The 21,188-nt window shown below is 34.1% G+C and overlaps 1 protein-coding gene across 4 annotated transcripts in view; it reads right to left on the bottom strand.

Annotated features, from left to right (window-relative positions):
* Positions 1-335: 335 nt before the first annotated feature.
* The window catches only part of UBE2D1 (ubiquitin conjugating enzyme E2 D1), a 35,821-nt gene continuing 14,968 nt past the window's right edge, over positions 336-21,188 (bottom strand). For 2 of the 4 annotated variants that reach the window (XM_063781796.1, XM_063781797.1), the window contains 7 exons: positions 9,688-9,751; positions 9,563-9,594; positions 7,660-7,780; positions 7,407-7,484; positions 6,217-6,322; positions 3,068-3,161; positions 336-2,363 (listed from right to left, as the gene is read on the bottom strand). In XM_063781796.1, coding sequence (XP_063637866.1) covers positions 2,318-2,363; positions 3,068-3,161; positions 6,217-6,322; positions 7,407-7,484; positions 7,660-7,780; positions 9,563-9,594; positions 9,688-9,693 — 483 coding nt within the window. In that variant the 5' untranslated portion in view covers positions 9,694-9,751 and the 3' untranslated portion in view covers positions 336-2,317. The remainder of the gene's footprint in view (positions 2,364-3,067; positions 3,162-6,216; positions 6,323-7,406; positions 7,485-7,659; positions 7,781-9,562; positions 9,595-9,687; positions 9,752-21,188) is intronic. The other 2 variants (XM_001163868.7, XM_016918344.4) reach the window with 1 other exon arrangement.

Below are 21,188 nucleotides of genomic sequence, written 5' to 3'. Positions count from 1 at the left end.
ATAAGCGTTCAGAATCCAATTTGAACATGGTTTTCAACTATGCAACTTCAAGAGGTGGGATCCTAAATCCCCAAAAGACTACCTATTTCTCTCACTCCAAGGAAGTCCTTAAATTAATGCTTAATCCACAAAAGGCCCTGACTTTTATTCTACAGTTTTAAAAGGTAACCGATGTTCTCCTTGTTAGAGTTAAGCAAAAATAATATACCCAAAATGGTGTTCTGACCGATCATGACGCCACTATGGAACTCAAGGTTTTTAGCTAATTATGAGAACTTCTGCTTACTCCTCAAGTCCAGTACAATCCAGATGTAAGCAAAGGCAAACAAGTTAGGCAAGTTTCAAAAACTTTAATAAAGAAAAAAAAGAAGACACTTCCAAAAATAAATGCCACACAAATGAAAGTTGTTTTTTTTTTTCGTTTAAAGTGAAGATATTCAAGAAACAAAACCCTTTACTATCAAAATATACTAAATATTTAAATCTAGTGATGTTGAGTGTTCAAATTCAGGGCAAATGTAGCTTATAATAATATAGCTAAGTAGAATTTTTCATGATATGGCTGTTTTAAGACATCATTTTATAGATTTACTTTTTAAGCCTATATTTTCTTAAACATCCATTTCACAATTCATTTAATTATTTTACATTCATTTATAAAAACACATATTTTCTAACAATAGGTTATTTTGTGCTTTAATAATAATGAACCATGACAAAATACTCAAGTGATTTAAATGCTTTGCTAATGACTACACCCATCACATATTCTTACATACTTCTACAGCTACTGCAATAATCAGAAGGGCTACAACTGTTCTTAAAAATGACACTCACTCAAGGTTGACAAGCATGCTAAACATTAAAGAGATGTATTTTTTCCCCAAGTTAAAACATTAAAACTTTCTAGTTTTCTTTAAAATCTATAAAGATAACCTGCTTATTTAAATCACTTTTTGATGGCAACTTATAAAAACAGAGGGAGGCATAATTTTAGAACTTCCTTTGTAACTTCTATAGTAAAAAAAAAAAAAGTTTTTCAAATTGTGATGGCATTAAATTCCATTTTAGAAACTCTAGATTTTAAAATGTTAAGAAATGTAATGTCAATTACATCAGGGTGGGGGCATTTTAATGAATTAATCTAGTGACTGTGCAGGTCTATAAAGACCTTTCTTTTGGATGGGTGATACTGCCTTATACTCATTTCAGTACTTTTAACAAATAATCCATTTAGATATAATTCAAGACAAACCCCAAATTACTCTAAATTCTCCTCTACAGCAAGGGATCAACATATATTATCTTATAGACTGACAATTTAGTAAAGAGATACTAACCTAAAACAATAAAATTTATATAACTAATGGTGACTAATGGCAAACAAAATAGATCTGATTTTCACAATTTGGATGTAATTTTCATGCAAAATTTTAGAGTTTTGATCCTTACTTATATTTTTATTTTTTTAAGTAATCAAGACAAATAGTAGAAAAAGCATTTTATTTATATGGAAAAAGCTACAGTAAGATCTGTAAAAGGTGTCAATATAATATTGCCTATACAGGAAAAAATTCAAATGTGAATAGCAACAAATAAAAGTTACACATCTTCCTACTTAGCAGTGCAATTAATTCACATTGCAATAAAGTTAAGTCAAGTATAACAAAATCAAAACAAGTGTTTCTCCATAATCAGTATGCTGAGAATTACAGTGTAAAGATCATTTCAGATTTAAGAAATCTGCAATCAATCTACAGAATATCCTAAGACAAGGGAGACACAGTTAATTCACTTAATTATCAGCCGTTGGGGTTTTTCAATACTGTTCACAGGAAAAAAGTAATGAGTTGACGTACATGTAAATAGAATATATTTAGTCTATACAGTAAAAAAATACAAATTATAAAGTGAGCTAACAAAGAATGAAATCTGAATACAGATTTATAAAACTGACATCTTAGACAACACATACAGTATTTCTCATGTAAAAACATCTAGTTTCAGCAAAAAATAATTTGGTTGCTTTTCAGCTGCATTGTAGATCTTGTAAGCTGAAGATGCAGATGTCCAAGTATCTTAAAAACCATAATAAATGTCTTTCTCAATGCATACAAAATGATAAATGCTCTCATCACAGTCTTAAGGGTATTTTTGGAAGTTTGTTTTGTCTTGCTTCAGAAACACATTTAAAATGGGTAAAAATCAAATGGTTTCATGGTACAATGAAACAGTAAACAGTGCTCAATTTACTGCTAATGTTGAAAAAAACCTAGATTTTACAGTACTCTGGTATATATGAAAATGTTTTTGATTTTTACATTGCATATTTCTGAGTCCATTCTCTTGCATGTCTGTTGTATCTGTAGATACACAAAAAGGATATAGTAAAAACATACAAAATTAATATTTCAGAAGCATCTGTCTAATAAAACTATATATTCTACCTTCTTATACTTAATTGCAATAATCACACATATATCAATTACTGGGTCAATGTGACTTAGGTTCATGCAGAAATAAAACAGGAAAAATAATTTTTTAACTCATGGATTTCTCTGCAACCTATATGAAAATGTATCCAAATATACAAAAATCAAAATGCAGAAACCAGCTTCTAACAGAAATTTACAAAAGCCAATCCTGAAGGAGCATTATCTACAAATTGCAAATGAACCTACAGTACTAGCAAGATGAAGCAGCTTGAGAATTAGGTCAGTTTGGATGGGTACAGAGAGAACTCCTCTTCCTTGGAGAAGATAAGCAATACATATTTAATATTTTCCAATGATTAAATTCTTTCATTTTTAATTTATCACCTAGAATATATACACCTATTTTTCAAATACAGAGTATATACTATTGAACAGTAAGTGGGAAGGAACAAGATTTATCATAAAAGGTCTAACAGAGTTCTAAAAGAAAGGTTTACTCCATTGGAAAAAGATAAACAATATACATATAACAACCATAATCAAATTGACTTAAAACATATTGATAATATTTGTGTTTTGTCATACTATATAGGAATGTATCCATACAGAAACTAAAATAAGTAAACACTTACTTTTCTTTGTCTGATTTATAGATTTGTGCAATATCTGGTACTAAGGGGTCATCTGGATTAGGATCACAAAGTAGAGAACATATGGACAATAAAACTAGATTTAAAAGAGAACATCATATTAGACAATAACCCTTCTACTTCATACAAATTACATATGTGAAAATAATTTTAGTGAATATAGATACTGTACTTATAAAAAAACATAAAATGAACACATCAAATTATATTTTATTCTACTTTGGTTGATAGCAAATTGATCTTCAATTTTTAAAGTTATAAAATTACCATAGGATGCATAAAATATAAAATTATTTTAGCTTTTGAAGTTTTAAATTCCGAGTTCCCATTTATTTAAAAAAATGTGAGCCTCCAAAGTAGCTATTAACAACCTTTAAACTTGAGAGTTCTCTACAGAACAATCAAATCACAGTTAACAGTCCAAACCATTTTGGATACTGTGCTCATACACTCTTTTGCTTTGGCTTAGAGCTATAGTCTGTCTACAAAGAAGAAAAATTTGTAAAATTTTTTTCAATGAATCTTTACTTAATGTAGTTTATTCGTATTGCATGCATTTAAAAATAATGTGAACAGCTATCTTTATATAGCTTGCATATTTTAAAAAAGAAATGAAAATTGAAAAAGTAGTTGTTACTCCAGTACGTCAAAATTCTAATGCAAATAGCTACACTAACACACACACACACACACACACACACACACACGATCTAAGTATCTGAAATAAGAGGGAACAAGGACTCTGGTTCCTCATTTGTCTGCTTCAATTGCATGCCACCACTTCTGAGGAGGTTCATGGAACCTCTGGACCAACCTCCCATTTCCACTTGCACCCACCCCACTGCGTTTCCTTTCTATTTTCGTACTCTTTCAAGTCCAAAGGTGGATTTATAGAGCAGAGTTGACTCTTACAATGACAGGCAAAGGGGGGGGGGAGGTGTTATGAACTAAAGAAAAAATTAGTATTTTATTCATCTTTCTTATCTTCTATCTGCCCAATGAAACTTAAAAGCCTTGTATATTAAACCAACAGGGCAGATTTTCAGGGATAACTTACAGCCCCAGAATGCTTCCAGACTAACCTCATGATAAAAAGCAAAAGAAGACATTTAAAATATGGAAAAGCTCCAGGCAATGGTGGTATGTGCCTATAATGCCAGCTACTTGGGAGGCTGAGGTGGAAGAATCCTTGAGCTTAGGAGTTCGAGACCAGCCTGGGCAACACAGCAACTCCATCTCAAAAAATAAAAAAATAAAAATAATAAGCTGGGCAAGGTTGCTCACACCTATAATCCCAGCACTTTGGGAGACCAAGGCAGGAGGATCACTTGAGGCCAGGAGTTTGAGACCAGCCTGGGCAACACAGCAAGACTCTGTCTATATTTAATTAAAAAAAAAATCTTTTAAGATAAACAAATTAAAAATTTAAAAAAATATAGCAAAGTAAAAAATATACAAACAAATGAGCAAGGTATGATCTATCTTACAAAAAAGTAAGCAAGAAGGAAGTTCCTCCTCTGCTCACCCCTACTGCCAGGAGCCATTTGCCCCAATTTCACTATCATGCACACAAACCATGTCTATCCTTTAAGGTAAGGAAAAGGGTAACAGTTAACATTCATGTAAGTGCCCACTATGTGCTAGGTACATAGCAACCCTGTATGGTAACACTATAAGAATCCCCATTTTACTTATAAGGAAACTGAGGCTGTTTCATTTCTCACAGGATGGTTTCCAGAATCTAACACTACTGATTCTTTATAAAAGGCTACCAATGTCAGAATATAAGTACTCAATATCTGGCAGTTTGCCATTTCTTTTATATGTATAAGGACTTGGCAGTTTATATGCCAAGTGAGATCCATTTTGTGACACCATTCCAGGAAACAGCATATGAACTTGAATTACCCTTCAACACAGAATCTTCCATATATCTAATGCATGACAGTTACACTGTGTGAAAGATTCTTAAAAGAATATGAGAATCTATATGAATACTGTAGATGAGCATCTTAGGTCAGAAAAACTATCGTTCATAAATAATTGAACTGAAAGAGCTATTATTTATCTAATATTTCAAAGAGCTACGGCTGTGGACCCTGCTTCCTATAAACCTTATTACTTTTAAAAACATGCTGTATATTCAAGTAGCAATTATTAAAAATAAAAAATGAGTACAGATTGCTTCCATAAATCCCTTCAAGAGAAACATTTTCTTCAATTTTTTAAAAAGGGAAAACTTGATGGTTGCTTCAGTGCAGCTACTTCTAACCTAAACAGTATTTTCCAACTGTCAGGTTCTCTTCTTTCAGAGAAAAAAGACATAAATTAAGAGTGCTAGCACAGTAAGTAGCAGTGGCTAATGAAATAAAATGGCTTCAGATGCCTATGTATACACCTGATAATCCAGCAAAGAACAGCTATACACCTGTAAAAGTTGAGAATCAGCACAGATCTTGTGTCAGTCACTATAATGATGCTACCGATTATTTGAAGTTTAGACTAACATGCTATATGTACTGCATTATCCTACAGTGTGAAATGTCTTTCATTTTAAATCATTTATCAATCAAATCTGGTATTTTATTCTTGGATGAAGTAAAACAGCTGTAAAGCTTTATTATTGTCAACATTTCCATTTAATGAATGGGACAACCAGTCCCAAAATCTTCCTTTTACTATCTCTTATTCTCTCTCTTCTTTTGCAGAGATGGGGTCTCCTATGTTGCCCAGGCCGGTCTCGAACTCGGGCTCAAGCAATCCTCCCACTTCAGCCTTCCAAGTGTTAGAATAACAGGCATGAGCCACAGTGCCTGGGCACTCTCTCTTTTTTAAAAGACAACACCCAAGCTAAAAGGATAAAATGTCAATAGGTTTATCCCCAAATTTCTAGCTCTGATATTTTAAGGTTTTTTCTCATTTCATCATTTAGATTTGTCCATCCACACTCCCCTCAACCAAAGCTAACTGCCAAAAGCCATAGTAACATAAGAGCAAAGAAAGCAAAACAAAATCAAAACAGGAGAAAGCACAGTTGATTGTTGTTTTAAAACTTTAGTCCATAGGTAATTCTGCTGTATTTTTCCTGTCTCACTGTTATCAACTGTTTCAAACCTGATCAATGAAATTACCTTTTGATACAGTCAGAGCTGGTGACCATTGTGACCTCAGAATATCGAGACAAATACTTCCATTACTGTTTATGTTTGGATGGTAAATTTTTGTTGTGAAAGCAATCTAAACATAAAACAAAACAACAAAATATGACAATCACCTTTGAATCAACTATGAATAAAACAGAACCAATTTGCTCTAGGGTAAAATATCCTCAACTTTACATAACTTTAGAGGAGAAAAGTCATCAACACAAATCAAATAATTATCTACTTTGTGCTACACACAGTTCTAGCTAGTGAGAATGTGAACACAAACAAGTCAGCTTCCTTCTTTTGCCCTCAAAGGAACTGAAGAGTATTTTGGACAGTGTAATAAATAAGTCTCTAGTAGCCGGTATGACTGGTTGAGCAGCATCTAAAGTAATTAACCATGGCTTCCATCATATGTAGAAGTAATCCTTTTCTTAATTTGATTATTGGTGATACCTGGAAGTAACATTTGGATCTAAAACGAGGGTGCTGACGCTGTTTCAGGGCAAAGTTGAGGCGTCTCAGCTAAGAAACCCATTAAGAATCCTAATTTTCCACAAGAGTTGTCATATCATTTCATAAACACAATGTTAATCTGTTTTTAACTATTTAAAATAATTATTTCCTGAGTGACAAAATCTGCCCACTTTTCCCCTCCCTGATATCCCCATCATTTGTTTCCTCTTTAGAGCAAATCTAAATCTAACATGGGTTTCTCTCTCCTACCATACTAAATTAAGGGACTGCTTCATATTTACTTTTGGATTCCCCAGTGTAGAAGAACACAGTAGGTACTCGGTGAATGTTTATTGAATACTTAAAAAAAAAAAACAGAGAAAGAATGATCAACTTTGTAAGGATAATCCCATGAATAGAAAAGTCTGACTCTTAATCATAAAAACGTCCCATACTACACATATCCAATAAGAAGGAAAAGAAAAGCAAGGAATTTAATTTATAGCATGACACATACTGACTTTTGTTTTATAGACTTAATACAGTATTTCAATAAGAAATCAGATTTTAGATTCAGTAGTTTTTACAAAACAGTTTGAAAATGCTAACCTCCCTACAGTCTTTGACATATCAAATGAGCTCTAGATAATCAAATGAGCTCTAGATAAAGAGTAAAATCCCTTACATGGGAGTCACATCAATCATAAAAATAAAAATACCTTTGGTGGTTTAAAAGGATAATCTGTCGGAAAATGTACAGTGAGAAAGAAGACTCCACCTTGATATGCGCTATCAGGCTGAAATTACAAAAGATTTGCATCAGCATTTGATTACTATATTTATTTATAACAACAAAATTATTTCCCCCAAATATTATCAGTTTGAAAAAAATGCCATGTTTAAAATAATTTCATTAAATATTACCAATATGAAAAAAATGCAACCATTTTGTCATAAGTTCAAATCATTTACCTTGAGAACAGGTTTCTCTGCAGGTACGAAGGAGGATTTTCCAACAACTATGCCGACATCATAAAATTTAAAACAAAACAAAAACAGGACACACACAGTGCTGTGACTTGTCCAAACAAATCTGGTTATGAGTACAAATTGTTAAAGATCAGTATACACACAAGACTGCTGTGGGAAAAGATCATTTTCTGCAGCCGTAATCAGTATTTTTTTTGAAAAAGGGTTGAGGATAGTAAAACTTAAGTTCTGATGTTCACTTGATGACCAAGAATGGAGATGAACTGAAGAGGCTGTCATGAAAAGAAAATGCTAAGGACCCTGCTACACAATTTATGTGCCAAATCTTCGTTTAGTAATTATTTATAAAATAACGTAGAGAACCCAAAAAAATCCAAAACAAAATTATATATTCATGCTACTATCAAATTGGGAATCAACTTTACTAGAGAAATTTAAATTTGACCATGTTTCTTTATGGCCATTAGAAAATATAACATTACAAGCAAAAAAATTTAAAAAAAAGAAAAATGCTAGCAAACTATACCTATAATTCTATTTTAATTCTTTCATATTTAATTAAATATATCATGTTATATTAGCACTCTGGTAATAACACCAAGACTCATTACTTTCTCGTTAAGTTTCCACATATATGCTAGAGGATTTTCCTGTATAATAATTCTTACTATATATATTGTTTAAACAATTCTAGTTTATCAAAAATTGTAAGAAATATAGAAAATGAAGATAAATTACGATGACAGATATGGTCCAGAGTACTGTAAATATTTACATTACTAAAGTAAGGGAGTTATGAATAACATGATTATAACCATTTGTTACATGTGATTCACCTAAAAAATATTTGTGAAAGGCCATAATTCAAAAGGTAAGGGTGGGCCTTTAAATGAGAGTATTTTGAAGGTTCTTAGTAACTAATTAAAAACAAACAGAAATAAATGGATTCTTATTGAAAGTTGTTCTATAAATACATTGTATTTTGCCTTTTTAGAAAAACAAACTTAATAAAACAATAATTTGAGACAACTGCCCAGAGTACTGCTTTGAAATTCAGTAGTTTTGGTGTTTTTTAAAGTTAAACACAAGGTCGTATGATTAAAAACTCTATAACTCACTAGATAAAGCTCTTTCAGGGGAGGGAGAAGAGAATGGTGTTCATGGAAACATGTTACTTATGTACTCTCACCCAGAAAGTAGATTTGAGCTGTCAGTGCTCATTCTTATGCAATCAGACTTTTTGCTCATAGAAAGAAAAAGCCTGTTTCAAGTCTTGTAACTGCCTCTAAAGTATTGAAAGAAATAATTTTAACAAAAGTAATAAGTATTGAGAGTAGCCAATTATCAAACAGCAGATAATTTTGTGTTTAGGACAATGCAACAAAATTAAAAGCAGCAAATTTATAAGGAGGTAAAGACAGACCCATTGTAATATTTTATTGATTCTCTTTCACAAAAAAGAACAGTGATGAAACTTATGGCAAACTGACACTTGTTACTTGTAGGAATTCAATTATTGGCTTCATTAGACTAATTTCTAACCTACCAAAACTGTGGATGTGAGAATGATTATGGTTAATTACAACTGACTCTCTGTGACTTAAAAAAAAAAAAAAGATAAACACACAGCCTGGTTGCGAGCTGTGGCACTCCATTATGTGTAATGATCTAGGATTCAGCAAAGGAAAACATAATAGTGATCCCAGGAAATATTTGCCACCAATGCTTTAGAAAATCATTGTAAATCCTTAATAATATTTTGCTTCCTAGGTGATTCAAAGTACAAGAATATTCAACCTTCATCACAAACATCTGATCAAAGGTGAAATGGCAAGAATGAAGTATGGCTGAGGGGGTTAATTTCATAGATATGAATCATACTTACAGGCCCCATAATAGTGGCTTGCCAGTGGAACACTGAAACAAACAAAGGAGTTTTGGAGTCATTAACAAATGTTCAAACCTATATTTTTAAAGGTAGCATAATCCCAGAAATAGAGCAAAGCTTACAGTCATCTCCCACAGGTCCAGCTGAACAGTGAGCAGGTGGATCGCGCTGTAGATCACTCAATTCCTGAAGGAAATCAAAAATATGTAAGGTTAATTCCTTCTTTTCCCAATGAAACAAGGGTAATGATCCATTAAGATGCAAACTATTAGCTTTAAAAACATTTAAAGCAGTTCTATTCAAAATATAAAAACATAAATTGTACTCTGTCATTGACTGGTAGAAAGAATAAGGTACTCAATTCCTCCATGAGATAGCTTCAGACCTTGAAAAGATTAAATGGAAAAAAATACTGTTTTTCTTTAACATCCCTAAGAGAAAAACTATTTAATGAGTACCTACTGTATGTAAAATAATTTATGTAAATGCTAGGTTGATAATATATCAGAAAACAGGTACTATTTTAACAGGTTACAATCTATTGAGGGAGCATGAAGGCTCAGAAAGAATAATACTTCAGGATAACTTTTTTTTTTTTTTGAGACAGGATCTCACTTTGTCGCCCAGGATGGAGTGCAGTGGCACAAAAGCTCACTGCAGCCTCAACCTCCTGGGCCTAAGCGATCCTCCCACCTCAGGCCCCCACTCCTACCCCGAGTAGCTGGCACTACAGGCATGTGCCAGCACACCCGGCTAATTTTATTTGTAGAGATGGGGTCTCGCCATGTTGAACAGGTTGTTCTCCAACTCCTGTGCTCAAGTGATCCACCTGCCTCGGCCTCCCAAAGTATTGAATTACAGGCATGAGCCACTGCACCCAGCTCATTTAAGGACAACTTGAAATGGGAAATAAACGAGCAGCAGTCAGGCCATGTTTTGAAACTTAGAACATTGATTCATACCCTGTTTCCTGCCCTCAAGGCAGCAAAGATCACAGAAAGGACACAGCTTTAGAGTTCACCCCGCCCCTGGGTTGTAATTCCAGTTCTTTCAATTTTTCTTCTTTTCTCTTTTTTGGATTTTTTTTTTCCCTCTAACAGAGAGAATTCCAGTTCTAATAGATCTCACTCTTTGGGCTTGTGGAAGTTACTTCACTTCTTTAGCCACAGTTTGGGAGAAACTGATCATCCCAAAGAAGAAAGGCATACATTCAATATAAAGGACTATAACTGAAGAACTTAATTTAGTTTGGAAGATCAATAATCATCTCTGAGGAAGTGACATTTAAGCTGAAATCTAAAGGATGAGTAGGAGTTACTTTTGGAGGAAAAGAGTGATACTGGGAGGCAGAGTGGCAGAGGATGAGGCTGGAAATGTGGGCAGAAGCCAGGCAGGAAACAGACAACCATACAGACCACATTAATGATGTGGTGTTTTATACCAAATGCATTAGGTAGGGGGTGAGGGAGGTCTTAAGAAGTGGCATGTTCTGATTTAATGGATGGTTGTGACTGGATTAGACATGGGAAAGAGGAGAAGCTACAATATTAGTTACTGCATAGGCAAGAAAAATGGGGGCTTAGATTGGAGAAGTGGCAACAAGATAGAAGTGGTAGATCTGAGATACTCTGAAGGGCCTATCTATCACAGGAGTTGATGAATTACATGTGCAGAGGAAGGAGAGAAGTCATAGATATGTATGATGAAGATTAGGGACAGCTAACATTTATTCAATGTCTTAGTCATTCTAACAATCCTCAGAGATAGGTGTTATTATGTTCCCCATTTTACAAGTGAATAGTTAAGGTGACATACTTCACTGCATGCTTGAGTAACTACTAAAGGGTGGAACTGGGATTCAAACCCAGGTGGGCGATCATCTCATGTTTTAGTTCCACAAATGTACAAATGTGGATGCCATTCACTGAGATGGAGAACAGTAGAAGACAAACTGATTTGGAGAGTAGATATGTTGAATCTGTAATCCTTGTGATATGAAGAAACAATGTGGTTCAACATACAGGGGTGGACCTTAAAAAAGGATAGAAATTGGAAAATCATTGCATATATCTGATATTTAAAACCATGAGAATGATGTAAACATTTTTGTGGGAACACACAAAAATAAATATGCACTTAATCAAATCTAAGATGTCATCAACTGTACAGCACATCCTTATTTTAAGTACCAATAATTAAGAAAAAATGCTGCCAATTTATTTTAAAACACCATCAATTGTAAAATGCATCCACACTTTAGAAAAGTTAAAATGTGAAAGATGTCCACCTTAAATCACTGCAATAAGGTAATTATGGCAATGAGTTCAGTGCTCTAATAGAGACAAACAAGAAGGAGGGTGTGACAGGGAAAGGCCTTCCTAAGAAAGTGATAAATGAGCTGAGTAACTGAGCCAGGTACAAACTCAGGTCTCCTTCCAAGCTCAATGTTATTTTCCAGTATACCTTGGTATTTTCATTTTTGTTTTGCTTTTTTTTTTTTTTTTTTAATAGCTGGTGCGGTTTCTCTTCCTAGTAAGAATTAACTAACAGGGTTAGCTGCTTCTTTGGTCCATGTTACAGTTAAGCAATAACGGACCGAGCAGGCTGATTCATGCCTGTAATTCCAGTTACTTGGGAGGCTGAGGCAGGAGGGTCGCCTGAACCCAGGAGTTCGAGGCTGCAGTAAACTATGATTGGGCCTCTGCACTCCAGCCTGGGTGACAGAGCAAGACCGCATTTAAAAAAAAAAAAAGAAAAAGAAAAAGCAATAAGGAAACAGATTTCAGACTTTGACTTAACTATGCTGGGTAAAAGCAGCAAGGCTTTGAAGTTCAAGTCTGGGTGCCACCACTCACTTCCCACATGATCTTGGGAAAAATCTTTTTTTCTCTCTCCAAAGCTCAGTTTTCAAGTGGCACTACCTCCATCCACAGTTTCTATGACAACCAAGTGAAATGATACATGTCAAGTGTACAGCACAGTCTCTGGCACATAGTAAGCATTCAAATAAAGGGAACTGACAGCGTTCCAATTCTCTAGCAGCAGAATACAATTATTAAAATAGTTTAAATGACTGAGGGAGGAACAGTTCCCAAATCACAGCCCCATTTTAGAAGGGCTGTGCCTTGTAACAGTTTTCTAATTTGGGCTTTTAGGAGATTGCCTCTGTAATTATTCATCATGTTGAATTTTCTAAACATTAGTGTAAATGGGACTTCTTTGCCCTCATTTTAACTAGCAAACTAGTTAATCAGAAAATGACAGTCTCTGTAGTTTTAAAAAACTGTTAATGACTTGCATGTACATATTTTACAGAGTTAATGTGTATGTGAATAAATCATACATATGCACAAATACATATTGATTTTCTTTATTAACAAGAAAAATGAAAACCTTATTTTAGTTGGAACAGCCTTGAACCATATTCAAATTTCACATGTCAGGCTGTTCTTCAAAACCCTTTAAAATATTATATTATATATAAAAACAAAGGTTATCTTGTTATTATTATTATTTTTGATGCACTAATTCTACCTCCTCTGTTAGAAGTTAGGGCTAAGGAAGAGAGAGAAAATCTAACACACACCTGAAAAGGCCGAGTTCTTAAGCTGTCACTTTATTACAGCTCATCCACATAGGAAAGAGGCAGCTGATAGCATATCAAACATCCTTAATATTCACATGGATCATTATTTGTCACAAATAATTACAGCAATGCTTTGGGGAGGAGACTTACATAACCTAGACTTTTTAGGAGGGTCTAGATTCCTAATGTTCTATCCCTTTGTCAATCCATGTGTCTGGAAATACATCCTGTTATTTTTTCAGAAATATGTAACTGAAACTAGGATGCGTATGTGCAGATAGAATGACCTACAGAAAACAAAAGGTACAACACATTCCCACTCTGGTCCACAAAAATACAGACTTTAAATTTGAAAAAAGAAAAATGAAGATATTTTGGAAAATTTTGAGATGTGTTAATGAGGTGAAAATATAAAACAAATAGAAACTACAACTAGACAAACAAAAACCCCACTTTTTTTGCTTAGTCTGTGCAGCAGCCAGTGTACTTTTAGATGACAGACAAAATCAAGGATCACTTTTATTTGTTGAATTCTTTCTTTTGATTTAGATTACTCTAAGTTTTTCTGGAACTGCCTTACTACCTGATCTATGCTTTCTCTGCTATAACTGCCATTCTTAGTTATCTGCTTTTAGCACCACTGCTACATATGGGGTATTAAAGATAATTTAAGGATTTTTATGTTATTCCAAACGGATATGTTAGGATTAGTACTCTCTTCCCTTGCCCTTCTCCCCTACTCACCAAGTAAGAATTAACACTGAATTAGACAACTTGCTCAAGCCATAGGAACCTCTGAAGAGCCAGGACTTAACTCCACATTCCTCACTCTAATAGAAGTCCCTCTTGAGAACAATTTATATACCCCAGATTCCCACTTCTTGAACATTTCTTCCTATTCCACCACTACCTAGAAATCTAAGATGCACCCTATAAATAGCCTCCCAATAACGATTTCATAAGCCCCCCAGGCTTCCTGCCAAGAACTCTTCATGGCCATGCTTTTGTCTTTATCACATGCTGCATTAAAAGATCTCAAAGACAAAGGATTTAAAAGCATTCAATATTTTCATTAAGTATTTTATCTACATATGTGTGTTACAAAAGCAAAGCAATGATTTGTAGGAAAAAAGAGAGAGAGCAATGTATAGTTAAGCACCCACAAGACCATACCTGGACCAAACCATTGTCAATTACAATACTTCCATCCACAGCTTTGTTGGGAAATAAGCATGTCACTCACTGTTGGAGGGAGGATAAGTTGATACAGTTTTTTGGAGGGAAATTTGGTAATAACTGCAAAAGTAGAAAATGGATATGGTCTCTGACCCAGCAATTTCACCTCATAGAAATTACTGCCCTGGTAGCTAAAGATACATATATAAGGATATTTACTGCAGCATCTTGTATAAGTATGAAAACTGAAATAACCTAAAGGTCCATCAATAAGAGAATGGCTTCATGAAATGATACAGCCATATTATGAAATACTGAGTAGCTATTTAAAACAGTGAAACAGATCTATATATATTGACATTGAAAAATGTTAAGTGAACGTAATATACAATTGAATGAAAAACACAAGTTACAGGACAGTATGCCCATTATGATCTCATAATATATATATAAATTCTAGGCAAAAATAAATAAATAAAAGGATACACAACAAATTGTTAATGGTAGTTATCTCTGGGAGATACTACTGGGTTGCTACTTCTTTATGTTTTCTACACCATTTAATTTTTTATAATACTTTTGTAACTTTTTAAAGAAAAATAAAGATTTTTATTCAGGTTCTTAAGCATTTTAAAAGATAAAATATCCCACTCTGAGAGAATGGAGGTAATAAATAAATACATAAATATAAAAAAAGAGATAAAATGGCATTGGTTTTTTTTCCTCTACATATATATTAAGCATCTTCTCTTTTCATTAAAAATGTTTTATAAGACAATGAAAGAAAGACTGAGGTACTGTCACAGATTGGAGGATAGCTACTAAGAAGACCCAACAATTAAATCCAGTGTGGGATCCCAGATTGGATCTTGTAACAGGAAGAAGGCATTAGTGAAAAAAAACTGGTGAGATCTGAATTATGTGTGTAGTTAATAGCGTGATACCAAGGTTGCTTTCCTTGTTTAACTGCACAGTGGTTATATAAGTTGTATTAGGGGAAGTTAGGTTAAGGATATATATGAACCTTATTATATTAACAACTTTTTTGTAAAACAAAATTATTTCAAAATGTTAGAGGTAAAACTTTTTATATACAATCTAAAACTTAATTCCCTACTTTCTTTCCCAAGCTTAATTATTTTCCTGTACTCCCCATGCCTGTTAATGGGACATAAGCCAACCAGTCATAAGGCTCAAAATCTTAGCACTGTTTTGACTTTCCTCTTTGTCTGTCCTTTGTATTTAATCAGATATACTATATTTATATTCTTCCTCAAAACCCATTACGTTGCTTACCACAGTTACCTCAAATATCAATTACAGTTCAATTGTAACTGCTTCCAATACTCTAGGCATTACTTGCAATAAAAAAAATCTTCTAAAAGCACAGCTCCTTTTATTTCACTGTTCTACTTTATTTCAGTGGCTCCCCATTGCTTAGTAAAGACCAAATTCCCCCAGTGAACATCTTTTCATTATCTAGTCCCAAACCTACACTCTTATTTGGGTTCCCCTTCACAAACTTGCCCAGTGATTCTCCAAAGAACCCCCTTGGGTTTTCTAAAATGCTTTCAGGAAGTCTATGAGATCAAAATTAATTTCATAATAAAACTCAGATGTTATCTGTCTTTTCATTCTCAATATCTCATGAGTATATAGTAGAGTTTTCCAGAGGCTTAATGACATGTGATATTTTAACAGATTAATGCATAAGCATATGTGAGAATCCAGCTGTCATCTGTAAGCTTGACTATAACGAGATTTGAAAACATAAAACAATGCCACTCTACTTTTTTGTTTGGAAAATATAGTTATTTTTCATAAAAAATGTTATTTATGTTAATGCAGTGGATTTGTTATTCTTAAATTATTTACTATTTAAGATGTTTTATTTTCTATTATTTATTTACTTATTTATTTGAGAGACGGAGTCTTGCTCTGTCGCCCAGGCTGGAGTACAGTGGTACTATCTCGGCTCACTGCAACCTCCACCACCCAGGTTCAAGTGATTCTCCTGCCTCAGCTTCTCAAGTAGCTGGGACTACAGGCATGTACCACCACGCCCAGCTAGTTTTTGTATTTTTTAGTAGAAATGGGGTTTCACTATATATTGGCCAGGCTGGTCTTGAACTCCTGCCTCAGCTTCCCAAAGTGCTGGGATTACAGGTGTAAGCCACTGCGCCCGGCCAAATATTTAAATTGTTCTAATCTCTCATATGGTAAATGATAATACAAATAACCCACAGAAACAAAAAATTCTTTGGATTCTACAGTACTTAATAATATTAAAGGTTAATTTGTTCAGTGGCAACCAAAAAAAAAAAAATTAAAGGGGTACTGAAACCAAAAAGTTTAAGAACTGCAGGTATAACCTGACTACTTGGATGTTTCCTAGACACAGTTAAGTTTTCTGGCCCTTATAATTTTCTTTCTTCTAAAATAACCTTCCTTTCATCTCCCATGATCAAATTTTACCTGCTTTCCTTAATGCTATCTTTTCAAAGTCCAATTACTAGCTGTGTGACCTTGGGCAATTTACTTAACCTCTTTGAGTCTCAAGTGTGCCGTATGTAATATGGGGACATCTCTGGTTACCTTTAAGAACTGTACTGAGAATTAAAATTTCATACCCATGTATAAAAATACATAGGTAAAGCACCTAGCTTAATACCCGACATGTATAATAGATGCTTAATAAATGCTAACTTTCCCCCATCTGTTCCTCTTCTACCGGAATGTTTTTTAAAACTAAGAATTTTATGCACTTTATTTATGGATCCCGCCATAATACTTAGCACAATGCCTTTCACATAAGGTGTTTGGTATTATTTGAATCAGCAATAAAATTTAAAGAAAAATTTCATCAGTAGAAGATAAATATCTCAAATTTCAATATTTTACAAATGCAAGTGATTAGATTTGAGAATCAAATCAAAATAAATTATTCTTTTATATAGATATGCAGATTGCATACAGTAAAAAGTATAACAGGTGTTAGAATAGTGCAGGTCACTTGAAAACACTATGGTGAGCTTTTAAATAACATGTGAAACACAAAAATGAATATCAAAAGAATATTAATTACTAAGATATTATGCCATTGTCACAACTATTTTCAATTTACAGAATGTATTATATATTCTAGCAAAGTATCCAAAGCCACACAAAATTCCTGTTAAATTTTTGTTTCCATTTCTCTAGTTCAGAAGATCTCAAAGCTCTAAACATTCCTTACTGTTTATTTAGGATGGTATTGACCTACTTTCAGGACACAGCTATGGGTTGCTTTCCAAGGGGAGTTAGGGGTTTGTGCTGAGCTGACCTCATCTCAAAGTCTTCTAACCACTGGCAATCCTTAGTGACAGAGCTGCCCACAGACAGGGCTGCAGTCTGTGGCGTGGACAGAGATTTTGTTTGTTTGTTTATTCCATGGTTAACTTAACCAGATGGGCTAAATGTAGAAATTTATTAAGTACTTCTACATCCTTTCTAACAGGCATTATTCAGATTTTATACTTTCATCCCAACTATACCCCTCCAAGGCATTAAAGATTTAATGCAATAGTATCAGATTATGATGCTAATAAAAATCCTCATAAATCACTGGTCAGGCACATTGTTGATGATTAAACTGGGGCATGAAATTAAAGGAGAACTTACTCATTTGTGGAAAAAATATTTTTACAAGATGTAGCTTAAAAGGTATAGCAAAGAGGTCCTCTAGGTTCTTAGAAACTTAAAAGTAGCTACAGAAGTTGTACCTCCAAGGAAATACAAGAGTAGCTATAAGTCTCAAGGGTCCCCTTCTGAATGTGTCACTAAAGTTTAGAATACTGCAGGGAACCCTGGAAAGAAAGTTTATCCTAGGACAGAAGAGTGATCTAGTAAGGAACTAGTAAAAATAACTGATGTAAACTACCTTCTAAATCAAAAATAAGGAACTAGTAAAAATAACTGATGTAAACTACCTTCTAAATCAAAAATAGAAACTGATATATGAAATATTAAAAAGTAAGGTGATAAGACCTGGTAAATTCTGAAAAGTCACAAGGATTGCCTCAGAGTTTACTTCCTATCCATCTCTTTAAACTTGGGGCACACTTTAGTACCCCTATTTGTGAAATGGTAGATTGCTGGGGGCATAGAAATAGTAATTTTTTTTTTCGATTTAAGAGATGGGGGTCTCCTTATGTTGCCCAGGCTGGACTCAAACTCCTGCGCTCAAGCCATCCTCCCGCCCTACCCTCCCCAAGTGGTTGGGATTCCAGGCACATATTGCCACATCCATGATTTTTTTTTTTAATTTGCCAGTTATTACAAGTAGGACTCAGGGCTGCTGCCATCTTGCCACACAGACCGTGTGCCACTGACAACAAAGGACACCATTCACACAGGCCCCAAAGTGAGTGTTGCTCCCTGGGAGCTCTGCAAAGCCTTAATACAGAAAGTTGCACATAGGAAATAAACATATCCTTTAAACCTAACTTAGCATATCATCACTGTCTCAGGCAAACAAAAGTGCTTCCACTTTTGATGTGGAAGCAAAAGTGATGGTGTTTGGCATCTGAATGGGACCAAGAATACTTATTTCACCTTTAGCTACTGTGACAATGTGTTGAAAATGGAAAGAAAAAAAAAGAAATGTGAAACCCAGAACTCAAAAATTAAAAAGTGAAAACAATGACATTTCTAGTAGAGGGAAAGTTTTTTTTCAATAGATGGTGCTGGGTCAATTAGGTATCCATATGAGGAAAAAACAACCTTGATCCCCCTACCTCAAATAATATACAGTTACGTGCCACATAATGTCTCAATCAACTGATTGCATATATAGTGGTCACATAAAATTATAATGGAGATGAAAAATTCCTATCACCTAATGACCTTGTAGCCATCCTAACATCGCACTGCAATGTCTTACTCATATGCTTTAGTGATGCTGGTGTAAACAAATCTACTGTGTTACCAGTCCTATAAAAGTATAGCACATACAACTGTGTATGGTGCATAATAAATGATAGTGATAATCCACAACTATGTTACTGGTTCATGTATTTACTACATTGTACTTTTAATCATTATGTCAGCATGTACTCTTTCTACTTATAAAATAAAAAAAGAACTGTAAAACAGACTCAGGCAGGTTCTTCAGTAGATATTCCAGAAGAAGGGACTGTTATCAGAGGAGACGACAACTCCATGCTGTCCCTGAAGACCTTCCAGTGGGACAAAATGTGGAGGTGTAGAGGTGGAAGACAGTGATACTGAGTATCCTGACCCTGTGTAAGCCTAGGCTAATGTGTGGGTTTGTGTCTTAGTTTTTAACAAAAAAGCTTAAAAAGTGAAAAAAATGTGAAAAAAATTAAAATAGAAGCTTATAGAACAAGGATATTAAAAAGGAAATATTTTTATATAGCCATATAATGTGTTTTGTGTTTTAAGCAAAGTGCTATTACAAAAGAGTCAAAAAGTTAAAAAAATAAAGTTTATAAACAAAGAGTTACAGTAAGCTAAGTTTAATTTATTATTGAAGAAAGAAAAATATTTTTCATATAAATGTGTATATACTAAGTGTATGTACAGTGTTTATAAAGTCTACAGCAGTGTACAGTAATGCCCAAGGCCTTCACATTCACTCACCACTTACTCGCTGACTTACCCAGAACAACTTCCAGTCCTGCGAACTCCATTTATGGTAAGTGCCCTATACAGGCATACCATTTTTTCTCTTTTATACTATATTTTTACTGTACCTTTTTAATGAGTAGCTATATTTAAATGCACAAATATTTCCCACTGTGTTACAATTGCCTACAGTATCAGCACGGTAACATGCTGTATAGGTTTCTAGCCTAGGAGCAACAGACTACACTATATAGCCTAGATGTATAGTAGGCTGTACCATCTAGGTTTGTGTAAGTACACTCGATGATGTTTGCACAATGACAAAATTGCCTAACGATGCATTTCTCAGAAATTATCCCTGTCATTACACAATGCATGACTATACAAAAATCAATCCTAAATAGACTGTAGGTTTAAGTGTGAAAGCTAAAATAATAAAGCTTTTTAAAACCCCATAAAGGCAGAGATTTAACAGGACACAAAGAGCACTAACAATAAAAGAAAAAATGAAAAATTTGGACTTGATTAAAATTAAGAACATCTGTTCACCAAAAGGCACATTAAAAGTGTGAAGAGACAAGCCACAAAGTGGGAGAAAATATTTGCAATATTACATATATCTGACAAAAGGCTCATTCAGAATATGTAAAAGATATTCCTACAGATCAACTTTTTAAAAAGCAGCTTAAACATACACAGGCATTTTGCAAAAGAAGCTACCCAAATGGCCAATACATATATATATCAGAAGGGGCTCAGTTTCATTAGTCATCAAGGATATGCAAATTTAAACCAAAATGCTATGCCACTACATATCCAACACAATGATTTAAATGAAATAGAAGAGAGTACAAGTGTTGGCAAAGATTTGAAGCAAATGGAACTCTGGAACTCCTGGTGGAAGAGGAAAACTGATAGTAACCACTAATGGCAAACACAGAAATACTCTATGACCTAGCATTTCTACTGCTAAGTATATACCCAACAGAAAAGTGAATATGCATGCCAAAGTGCCATTATTTGTAATAGCCCCAAACCAGAAGCAACTCAATGTCCACCAACAGTAGAACGAACCAGAAGCAACCCAAAGTCCACCAACAGTAGAACGAACAACTCGAAGCATATTCATGCAGTAAGAATGAATGAACTTACAGCTCCAGGCAACAATATAGATGAATCTTACAAATATGGTGAGCAAAAGCAGCCAGAGACAAAAGATACATACTGTATGATTCC

Source organism: Pan troglodytes, chromosome 8, assembly GCF_028858775.2.
Source record: "Pan troglodytes isolate AG18354 chromosome 8, NHGRI_mPanTro3-v2.0_pri, whole genome shotgun sequence".
NCBI classification, from domain to species: domain Eukaryota; kingdom Metazoa; phylum Chordata; class Mammalia; order Primates; family Hominidae; genus Pan; species Pan troglodytes.
This window is presented reverse-complemented; position numbering and strand designations above follow the sequence as displayed.